This window comes from Austrofundulus limnaeus, unplaced genomic scaffold (genome assembly GCF_001266775.1).
Source record: "Austrofundulus limnaeus strain Quisiro unplaced genomic scaffold, Austrofundulus_limnaeus-1.0 Scaffold75, whole genome shotgun sequence".
Taxonomy (NCBI): domain Eukaryota; kingdom Metazoa; phylum Chordata; class Actinopteri; order Cyprinodontiformes; family Rivulidae; genus Austrofundulus; species Austrofundulus limnaeus.
In genome coordinates, this window is record NW_013952477.1 from 1,214,573 (window position 1) to 1,225,788 (window position 11,216).

The window sequence follows — 11,216 nt, forward strand, 5'->3', positions numbered from 1 at the left end:
CCATTGAAAAGAGGAAGTATGCGGTGAAGAGTAGGATTACGGTTAAGGAAAAGAGGAAGTGAGGGAGGGGGAGAGGAAGTCCCGCCCTAAAGGGGCGGGGCACCTGTCACTTTTCGTGTGACGTCATTTGACGAATGCCTGGGTTTATATTCTCTAATAATTCTCGGGGACCCCTCTATGGAAGCTCAGAACACTGAGTGTTTCTAACCTCGTGTCCTTCATCCAAGGGACACGAAGGTTTGAATTAAGACCTGTGTCTTTTTGGGGAGAGCAATGGGCCGACCTAGGCCTAGGAGGCCCACGCTCGTATGGATTGTTTATCCATCCCYACTCACTATAAACCATAGCCAACATAAAAATTACCACAACTCAATTAGTTTTACTAATAATGATCTTAAGTTGGTGTGATYGTAGAGATAAAAAATGTAATAAATATTTAATTTTCTTATCTCACAGTGGTGCGAGTGATTTCATACTGCCTATTTCAGCAAAATATACCCAAATGTCCAAGCTTTAAAGAAAACTTTGATTTAAAAAAATAAGTTATTGCCTAGTCTTAGTGTGTGGGCATCATACTGCAGGACAAAGTGACGGTCTATTGAGTTTTCAGAATATAAACAAACTATCTTATTGTAAGCCCTATCATTTTCTGTCTCCAATTGGTAGCTGTGCACTCCTTTGCTTGTTCTATTCAAAACAGTAATTCCAATCTTTTCCATACCCTGTTGTTAGTGGCTGATCATTAAAACAGACCCAACCATCATAAACATGGCTGATGTGGACCCCCTCTCCTCCTCCTCCACACCGCCCGGACCCAAAACGACCCACTCGTGGTAAAACACTCATTACTGACACGTATAATGACCGAGCTGCTGGATTGTGCTGACTCCTTTGCTCTGACCGCAGTTAACTGGAAACACATTGGGCTGAAGCCATAAAAAAAAAGAAGAGGGGAGAAAAAAAAGAAGAAGGGAAAAATCCCACACTCACATCACTGTGAACTGTATCAACAGGCTGCAGCCTGTTGTTCAGTCTGACTCAGGGTTCTGCTCAAATGTTTGTGGAGCTGGGTTTATTTTTAGAAAAAATTATAAAAAAATGAGTCGGTGTCGAACGACGTCCTTAGTCTTAGCAAAAACAGACCAAGACACACTTTATTCTGTTTATTATTTCTGGATTGGGATGTAGGTCTGGCCTCCTTTTAGTCAAATGTTTTCACTCAAACACAAAAAGTGGTAGGAATGCAGTAAAAAGTGGTGWWTTTGCAAGAAAACAAAAAGTGTGAAATGTTGTTAAAAATAAAACCCTAAAACAATGCAAGGTTTATGACTCAGTTGACAAAAAAAATATCCACARCATATTGTCTGCTTCTCACCAGCATATTGTCAGGAGCAGAATACAACTTCACAAATGTCCATCTGTGCTGAAACAGGACCTGTCATCTGTCCACAAACCCACTCATTGTGACAGTTTGTCCGAAAATACAGCTCAATTATTGTTTTGCAGTCTGCTGTCTGGTATTGATGCAAATTTAATAGTAAWATATTCCCTATAATAACCAGGAAACCTGAGAAGTGACTCTGCGTTTTTTGTTCCTGACAAGAATCTTTAACCTGGAACCAATTATAGAACAAAACAGTTTCTTGAAGCTGGTTTTCCCCTCCTTGTTAATAGACAAAAAACAAAACAAAAAAAAGGACAAAGACTTACTCTGTAGAAGAGTCATATCTATGTGCATCTTCTTCTCAGGGCTTGTAGCAGATGTGCGACCCAGTCAGCGGWTAAAACAACATGAAGCCTCAGAAGTTTGCAGGCAGCAGTTGAGTTCTGTTGGGTTCCTGTAGCCTGGAGTCTCCCTACAAACTCCGCCTCCATCAGTCCATGAAATTTAATACTGCCATAGTTCTGGATTCCTCGGGGACATGCACATTAACTTTAAACATATGAGGCACTGAAATGCCAACGGAGCAGACAAATACAATTAAAATACAATAAGACTGACCAGCTCCAGACAGCATTGCTGATAAAACACAGAATGGGATTTTTTTTTTTCAGGAAACTAAAAACATTCAGCAGTCTTTGTCTGTTTACTTCCTACAGTGAGCTGCAAAATGTGTGTTTTCTTTCAATTGTTGCCTTACACAGCCTGTAATTTAAATGGAATTTCAGTTAAATTACATAAAACTATATAAAAAATAARCAATCCAGATAAATCAAGATGAGTTGCATTGATTTATATTCTTTTACATTTGTGCACTGTATTTTTTATTGATTCATGACAACAAAAGGTGTCATGCTAAATCCATCACATTTATTTATTTTAAATAATGTGAAATGTCCTTTTATTTAAATAAATGAAGCCCCTGCAGGTTGGATGGCTGCTGCTTCTGTCCAGACTCAAACTGAGGTCCACCTTTTCTTCAGCTCTGACCAGTTTCCCAGTCTCTGCTGATGAAAAAAGTTCCCACAGCATGATGCGGCTACCACCATGCGTCACCGTGAGGCTGAAGTTTTCATCGTATGGTGCATGGTGTTTGGTTTGCTTTATCAGGATTATCTATGCACAACTGGATGTTTATGTTAATGCCCCTTTGCTTGGTGAGTTTAGCAGGTTTTGCATTTATCGCTCACATTTGAAGGTTAAGGTGAAAGATAACGTTTTGCACAAGTCAATTCAATTCGAGATGGGCACCATAATCAACTGTTAGTTTTAGTGGTAATGAGCTAAGATTTGATRTGGTAGTAGCTGAAAGACATTCCCAACCGGATGTGTAAAGTATGAAAGTAACAYTTTGGTACTTTACTTTAGAAGTTTTGTTATCTGGACATTACTTTGAGTGATTATTTTTCAGCTGCTTTTATACTTCTACAACCCCTGGCAAAAAGTATGGAATCGCCAGTCTTGGATGAGCACTCATTCAGACATTTCATTCTGTAAAACAAACTCAGATCAAAAACATGATACAATAATAAGGTCATTCCAAAGTGCAACTTGTTGGCTTTCAGGAACACTCAAAGAAATGAAGAGAAAATATTATGGAAGTCAGTGAATGTTACTTTTATTGACCAAGAACAGGGAAAAAATTTGGAATCAATCATTTCTGAGGAAAAAAATGGAATCACTCAAATTGGAGGTAGAAAATAAGGACACACCCAGTCAATTTCCTTTCCCTAAATGGACACCTGCCTCAGATTAGATCTGCTCGTTAGTCTGCAGTTAAAAAYACCTGCAGTCAKGACACCTTGGAGGGCTGCTGGACGAAGTGGAGTGGCAAAAACCATGGCTCCAACAAGAGACATGTCTCTTGAAACGAAAGAGAGGATTGTGAAACTTCTTGAAAAAGGTAACTCTTCACGCATGGTTGCTAAAGATGTGGGCTGTTCACCGTCAACTGTATCCAAGATATGGACCAAATACAAACAGCATGGAATGGTTGTTAAAGCCAAGCRWACTGGTAGACCAAGAAAGACATCAAAGTGTCAAGACAAACAACTTAAGGTCATTTGCCTTGAAAACTGAAAAAGTACAACTAAACAGATGAAGCATAAACGGGAGGAAGCTGGAGCCAATGTGTGTGACTGAACCGTAAGAAATCACCTAAAGGAAATGAGATTTCAATACAGGAGAAAGCTAAAAGAAAACCAACATTGACACCTAAACAAACAAGAACAAGACTGCAATGGGCTAAGGAGAGGCAGTCACAGACTGTGGATGACTGGATGAAAGTTATCTTCAGTGATGAGTCAAGAATCTGCATTGGACAAGGTGATTTGTTTGGTGCCGTTCCAGTGAGATTTATGAATATGAAGAGGACTGCCTGAAGAAAACAACCAAATATCCACAGTCCTTGATGATATGGGGCTGCATGTCAGCCAAAGGCACGGTAGAGATGACTGTGGTTCATTCTTCTATCAATGCACAAGTTTACATTGACACTTTCTGCAGTTTTCTCATTCCTTCAATTGAACAGATGTTTGGAGGTGATGAAATAATTTTCCAAGATGACAATGCATCGTACCATAGGGCAAAAACAGTGAAGGCATTCGTTGGAGAAAGACATATTCAGTTGATGTCATGGCCTGCAAAAAGTCCAGATCTAAACCCAATTGAAAACCTGTGGTGGAAATTGAAAAAAAAAATCCACAAGAAGGCTCCGACCTGCAAAGCTGATCTGGCAACTGCTATCAAAGAGAGTTGRCACCAAAWTGATGAAGAATACTGTTTGTCACTCATCAAGTCCATGCCTCAGAGACTGCAAGCCGTTACAAAAGCCAAAGGTGGTGCAACTAAATACTAGTGATGTATTTTGAATGGTCTTTTTGTTTATCTGTTTTTCATGATTCCATACTTTTTCCTCAGAAATGAGTGATTCCATACTTTTTTTTCCCTGTTCTTGGTCAATAAAAGTAGCATTCACTGACTTAAACAATGTTTTCTCTTAATTTCTTTGAGTGTTCCTGAAAGCCAACAAGTTGCACTTTGGAATGACCTTATTRTTGTATCATGTTTTTGATCTGAGTTTGTTTTACAGAATGAAATGTCTGAATGAGTGCTCATCCAAGACTGGTGAGTCCATACTTTTTGCCAGGGGTTGTACTATTTACAAGTTCACACAATTATCTGTACCTTTTACTCCTTACATTAAAAGTTTTTATTCCTCTTTCCTTTTGACTTGTTTTCAGAGTGAATTTAACTGTGGTTGGTAGGTTCACACTCCAGCAGAACCTAACAGACATATGTAATCTAGAATGAAGGTGAGCGTGACTGAAATATATGCAGCTAAAACATGGAGCCAGCATCCAAAATTTTCTACATTGACATTTAAACACGAAATTTTCACTATGCTCTTTAGAAAAATGCTTTTTTAAGGAGGTAACCTCCCAATATAGTATGTTAATTTGGAAATTTAACTGCTCACTTTTACTCAGTACTTTTAATACTAAAGTACATTTAATGTCAGAAATTTACGTTTATTAGTTAAGTACAGTAAATGTCAGATACTTTCAGACTTCTACTCAAGTAATATTCTCACAGAAGACGAACTGTTATGGTGAGATACTTGTACTTTTACTCAAGTATATACAAGACTGTTCCTTTGAGATTGTGTGTATATAATTTTAAGTTTCAGAAGTCACAACTTTATCGTTTCTCAGTGTTTGATGATCTTAGTTTAAAAGTTTGGACTGAAAAGTGGCAAATTATAAAGATTAGTTCAAAATAACAGCTGCTTTTTAAACAKTGCAACACATTTCTGGACTTAAAGGTAATTTAATGATTGTTTTTTTGTGTGTGCCAACAGCATTTGAAAAAAAGAAAAGCTCTGAAAACAGGTTTGTTTCGTCTACATGCAGATTTTGTAACAATGAGCAAAATACTGTGCAGTTTTGTTTTACCTTAACCTTACACAATACTGCCATCTACAGTGTGATTAGAGGAAATTTTACCAGCTGTTTTGCGTTAAACCATGACATTAATTTACAACCCTAACTCCAATGAAGTTGAGATGTTGTGCAAAACAAATACAAACGAAATACCATGATTTGTAAAACCTTTTCAACTTATATCAACTGGATACACTAAAAAGGCAATATATTTACTGTTCAATCAGATAAACTTCATTGGTTTTTACAAATATTCACTTCTTTTGAGTTTGATCCCTGCAACATGTTCCAAAAAAAAGCTGGGACAGGGTCATGTTTACCTCTGTGTTACGTCAGCTTTTATTTTAACAACACTCAATAAATGTTTGTGAACTGAGGACACTAATTGTTGAAGCTGAATTCTTTCCATTCTTGCTTGATGAACAACTTCAGATGCTCAACAGTCTGGGGTCCCTGTTGTTGTAGCCTATTTTGTGCTTCATAATGCTCCACACATTTTCAATGGGAGACAGGTCTGGACTGCAGGCAGGCCAGTCTAGTACCCACACTGTTTTACTATGAAGCCACCCTGTTGGAACACTTGCAGAATGTGACTTCATTGTCTTGCTGAAATAAGCAAGACGTCCCTGAAAAAGATGGACCGCAGCACATGTTGCTCCAAAACCTGTTTGAACCTTTCAGCATTAATGGTGTCCTCACAGATGTGCAAGTAACTCATACCATGGGCACTAATGTACCCCCATACCATCAGAGAGGCTGTCTTTAAATATCTTGTCTTTGTAGTGAATTCAATTTAAAAAAGCTTGAAAAGGATTTAAAAACATTATTTAATCAACTACTTCAGCATCTAGAAGCTAATAATATGCTAAGCAATAGCCAACATGGTTTTCGCACGTTAAGGTCAACCATGTCTGCATTCATTTTATTCACTGAACCAATACGTGCTGTTTTGAACAAAGGTCAAGTAACTGGTGCTGTATATAGATTTTCGTAAAGCGTTTGACACAGTTGATCATTATACTCTCTTACAAAAGTTGATTTCTTTTCAACTTTCATCATCTGCAATACAAATGTTTTCCTATTATTTGACTTATAGGTGTCAGGTTGTGAAACATGGATGCTCTATGTCCGGGTCTCTGCCCTGTTCTGTGGGAGTTCTGCAGAGTAGCATACTGGGCCCATTGCTTTTCCTATTATACATAAATGACCTTCCAAAAATATTGAAGTATTCAAATATTTTAATGTATGCTGATGATACTGTTCTTTTTTTGTCTGATTTCAATATTGAATCTATTAATAGTCAGTTACAAGCAGATCTTCAGACATTTCATGGTTGGCTTCAAGATAATCTTTTGTCAATTATGTTCAAAAAAACTGTGTGCATGTATTTTTCCTCACCCAGGAGACATTTCAGTTTAACAAATAAACTCATTTTTTTAAACAAACCCCTTGATATTGTCACTACCTTCAAATATCTTGGAATTACTTAGGATTCTCACTTGACTTATTGTGATCGTGTACAAGTCTTAACCACTAAGTTGAAACAGAAATTATACGTTTATTCAAAAAATTAGATCCAATCTGACATCTTCTATTTCAAATATCTATCTTCATGCCATTATACTCTCAACCATGTCGTACTGTTTACCTGTTTGGTCTCTTACAACAAATGAAATCTTAGAACCCATAGTTAGGCTCTACAACAGGGCCTACAAAATTCATAAAAAACTTCCTGGTTGGACTCATCACTGTACAGTTCTTTCATTGTCTGATGCCTTGACTTTTCAGAATTATGTTTTGTATAGTGGTATTAATTTATATTTTCAGATCTTCCAAGGTGCCAATTATGGAATTCTCTGTGCATTGTTGCCCAAATCAAATTCTGGAAGTGGTCATTCAACTAGATCTGTTACAAAAGGACAACTGATATTACCAACTTTTAAAAACTGTTAAGCCAGAGGTCTTTTTTCTGTTTATACTAAAGCATGGAATGACATTCCTCAAAACATAAAGTCCATTTCAAAACTACAGCCCTTTAAGAAGAATCTTGTCTGCCATCTGCTGGACACTTTTTGTTGTGCTCATATTTAGACGTCTTATTTTGCAAATGCTGCCTTCCTGAATTTAGGTATGCTTGTTTGTCTTTGTGTCTATGGTGTATATTGATGTGATTGTGATGCTGTATTTCTGAGTGTTTTATGTGCTGCAGAACAGGAACCTGCTGTAAAACAGCAATTATGCTGAGTCAGGCTTGATTTTTAGTAATCTTTTCCTGTTAAATCAATAAAAAAAATCCTTGTATTCTGTTTTTATTTAACGGCCCAACTTTATTGAAATTGGGGTTGTAACAAAAAACAGAAAAGCAACATTAGCCTTGGCAGAGACTTTTATTCTGTTTACGTACACATTAAAAACAACTGCCCACGCAGACACGGGGAACATGGTCTATTTGTTGAATGAATTAAACTGAAACAGACGTAAAGCAGTGTCACAGCAGTCAGCGAGGTGTCCAGACTGAAGGATGCAACATAAAACAAGAACAAAAACTTTTTGATTTGATTGTATTCAGTCCTTTTTGTCTCCAGGATTGTTAAGAAAGATTTTAGGCGTAACCCATCCCTCTGGTGGCTGCTTCAGTCCTGCTCGCTTCCAAATCCTTTCAAGGTCCTTCTCAAATCGTAACTGTGTGTAATACACAATCAATCGGTCATGTTGTGTAAATTTGTATTTATATGTCTTTACAAATACTACACATTGGCTAATTACATATAAAAGTACTAAAATTATTCTAAAGTCAGCTTATGGCAGGATAAATTTATTTTCCTCACCTGCTTCTTCTTGTCTCTGATGTGATTCACGCTCCTCTTCACGAACTTAATCCTCTTCAGGAGCTTCCTGCGTTTATGTTTGTTCATCTTCTTCCGTCGGATCTTCAGCACATTTTTACACTGGATGGACTTTTCTGAGCCCAGGCTGTCCTCCGCAGCAGCAGGCACAGACATGGGCGGCAGCAGCATCTCCTCCAGCAGCTCCACGTCCTCCTGAGGCTGAACAGACTCCAGCGGGGGAGGGAGGGTGTAGTGCAGGGACAGCCAGCTCTCCAGAGGACTCACCGACAGCTTCCGCGGAACCAGAGCCTCGTCCAGCTCTGGCTCAAGTTGGACCCATCGAGGAGGAGACATGTTGTCCGCTGCAGTCGAGTAGTTTCTGAGTTTCTGCTGCAGAGAGGAGCAGAGAGCAGGACCGGCTGGCTGGATGCATCCATTTAAAAATCCTCTTTGAGCATGAAGCGCAACTAGGGAGGAGAAGAGTTTCATTTGGAGAATTATTACTCATCGTTTTCTTAATTTAACACAATCTGCTTTTAACACAAGTTCCATAAACCCTTCAATTCAAGATCTTTCAAGCGACCATTGCAAGAGTATTTTTTTTTTTCATTTTGTTTTTTAATAATCAGGAACATTACTGGTGTCCAGGAACTATATTTTAGGCTCCATCACAGTTTTTTATTTTGACACACATGCTGAGATGTCATTGCCTTTTTTGTCTGAAGCCTGTTGTTAAAAGAGCTACAAGAGCAGCTGTTTGATGCTATTGAATGTGAGCATGCAGCTAATTTTCACTCTTTTTTTCCATCACCACCATTAACAAAAAAAAAACATTTTTTCTTTGCAGAATTTTCACTCAACACAACACTTGATCTTCGAGTGAAAAAAAAATCACAATATCCAGCTATCATTGTTGTTATCCTATTTCTATTAATTTACAGCCCGCCGCACTTTCAGCCCGTTTACTCGATCAGGAAATAAACGTCAGATTTTTCRTCACTCAGCAGGGGGAACAAGACGTGCAACTTGAAGTATAAAACGAGATTTACGTGTTGGAGCCAGAGTCTGACCCATAGCCAGAGGAGAATAAATACCACCAAATTGTTGTTGGTAAGTCCAGACCTTGTATGTCTGTTCCGTAGCAAAATAATTTGACGGCATAGTTTAGAAAACATTATAGAAAATACAGAAAACTGAATAGGCTGAAAGTTTTCACCCAAAAAGAGCATAAAGTTATCTTTGCAGCACCAAGAGAAATAACAATTGAGACCACTAAGATTTGGAAACAGTGTTTTCTTAATCATTGTTATTGTTTTGGGGAGAATCCAAATCTTTCATGCCTCTTGTTTATATTTGGGGACAGACTGTTGGTTTTATTGTTGGGTTGACTGAAGGTTCAATACTTATTATTTTGACTAAATTAGGTTTAATTTTGAAACTTATCCAACCCCAGTTGTCATGTCACATTTCAGCACTGAAAAAGCTCACTTGAACATTGAAAGTGCTTGAACAGAAACTGGTTCAGTCTGCAGAGGAGGATGAGCACACATGAAATGATTTAAAGCTGTCATTTAGTGGAGAAACATAGAAACAGTAAAATATAAAATAAGACATCTTTGTACTTACAAGTTCTACCTAACAGATGAGTGACAACCTTCAAGGTTAACATTATTGATGAGCAACCAAAGTCATGAGAGATGTCTTGGATGATCAGACGTCCTACAGTGAAGAAAAGATCTGTCAGTCACAGCAAAGCTTTTAAAATTAGGCATCTAAAACATGTTTTGGGTTAACATTGCAATAAGGCTTATGAACAAACGTTTATTTTTGTTCAGTGAGACAAAAACAATCCTTACAAATATTTGCAGAAGATTAAAAATAAATAAATAAGGCACCGATGCCAAATTAGCAAGATGACACACCAATAACAATAACAGGTGACACAAATAACACAAAAGAGACAACAAAATAATGCATGATCAAAATGTAACAAAACTCACACAAAAAAAATCTAAGTTCTGAAAATATCAAATAATCAAATTAACGAGTTCAGCACAATCCTCAGCATCCACAGTTAAGTCATTGTGTAGCTTTTTTTCTTATACTTCAAGTGTCTTTTAGGTTTGCATGCAGCAGATGTCTGATTTTTAGAAATTGTCTCTTTTTAACATTTTACCAGTAGATGTCACTGGTGTCTTTCATTCAGTCTGATTTGTGTTCATCAAAGGGCTGCCTACTTATAATCTATTGGAGTTTAAATCTCTATTTAGCCCAATAAGTTTGGGATTTATTTGCTAAAAATAAACCCAATAATGATGAATGCGAGTGTCGGTGGATCACGAAGGTCAATATGATAACATCTACCGTGTTACCGTTCGATTAGCCGAAGAATGAATGAAAAAAAAAAAACAGCAATGAAAGATCGACGTCTTCCATAAAATACAATGTTTTAAAATTATGATACACTGCTTTTATAGTTTAATCAAAATTCTTTTTATTTCTGCTAAACTTGAAGGCATTTTCCCTAGGCAATAGCTAGTCTTGCTAGCTACGTTTGTAGCTGAGTGTGTAAAAGTCGGCACATTTCTAAAATATTTAAAATTTAAATTCGAGTCCTTTTTAACTGAAGGATATAATGTATGCATAAAACATACTTAAAGAAATTATAATACATTACCTAATTTTACCGTGACAGTCGATTTTTGCTCAATGTGACTTCAAAATSCAACTTCCGGTCTGTACGACACATTTGAAGAGCCTCCTACTTCTCAACCAGAATAAAGGTTCCGGGGCAACACGAGCATCTATCTTATCCAAGTGTGAAAACCAGAAGTGGAAAACAAATGTGAAATAAATAAAGGAAGAAGTATGTAGTTGTTGTTTAAAATGTGCTTTTGGTTGTTTTCTGTGTGTGCGCCTCAAAGGCCTCTTTGGTATTTTAATTGAAGAAAAACACGGAAGTATGTATGTATGTATGAATAATATAACTTATATATATATATATAT

General features: G+C 37.2%; 2 protein-coding genes across 2 annotated transcripts in view; both read right to left on the reverse strand.

Annotated features, from left to right (window-relative positions):
* Positions 1 to 1,853, reverse strand: part of LOC106519325 (matrix-remodeling-associated protein 8) — a 17,855-nt gene extending 16,002 nt beyond the window's left edge. Inside the window, exon 1 of the mRNA XM_014010942.1 lies at positions 1,711 to 1,853. Coding sequence (XP_013866396.1) covers positions 1,711 to 1,738 — 28 coding nt within the window. The 5' untranslated portion in view covers positions 1,739 to 1,853. The remainder of the gene's footprint in view (positions 1 to 1,710) is intronic.
* Positions 1,854 to 7,750: 5,897 nt separating this feature from the next.
* On the reverse strand, positions 7,751 to 10,991 carry aurkaip1 (aurora kinase A interacting protein 1). The gene is made up of 4 exons (XM_014010943.1): positions 10,888 to 10,991; positions 9,837 to 9,929; positions 8,211 to 8,677; positions 7,751 to 8,064 (listed from the first exon to the last, which is right to left on the reverse strand). The coding sequence occupies exons 2-4, from the start codon at positions 9,877 to 9,879 to the stop codon at positions 7,948 to 7,950; spliced, it is 627 nt and encodes a 208-aa protein (XP_013866397.1). The 5' UTR covers positions 9,880 to 9,929; positions 10,888 to 10,991; the 3' UTR covers positions 7,751 to 7,947.
* Positions 10,992 to 11,216: the final 225 nt, after the last annotated feature.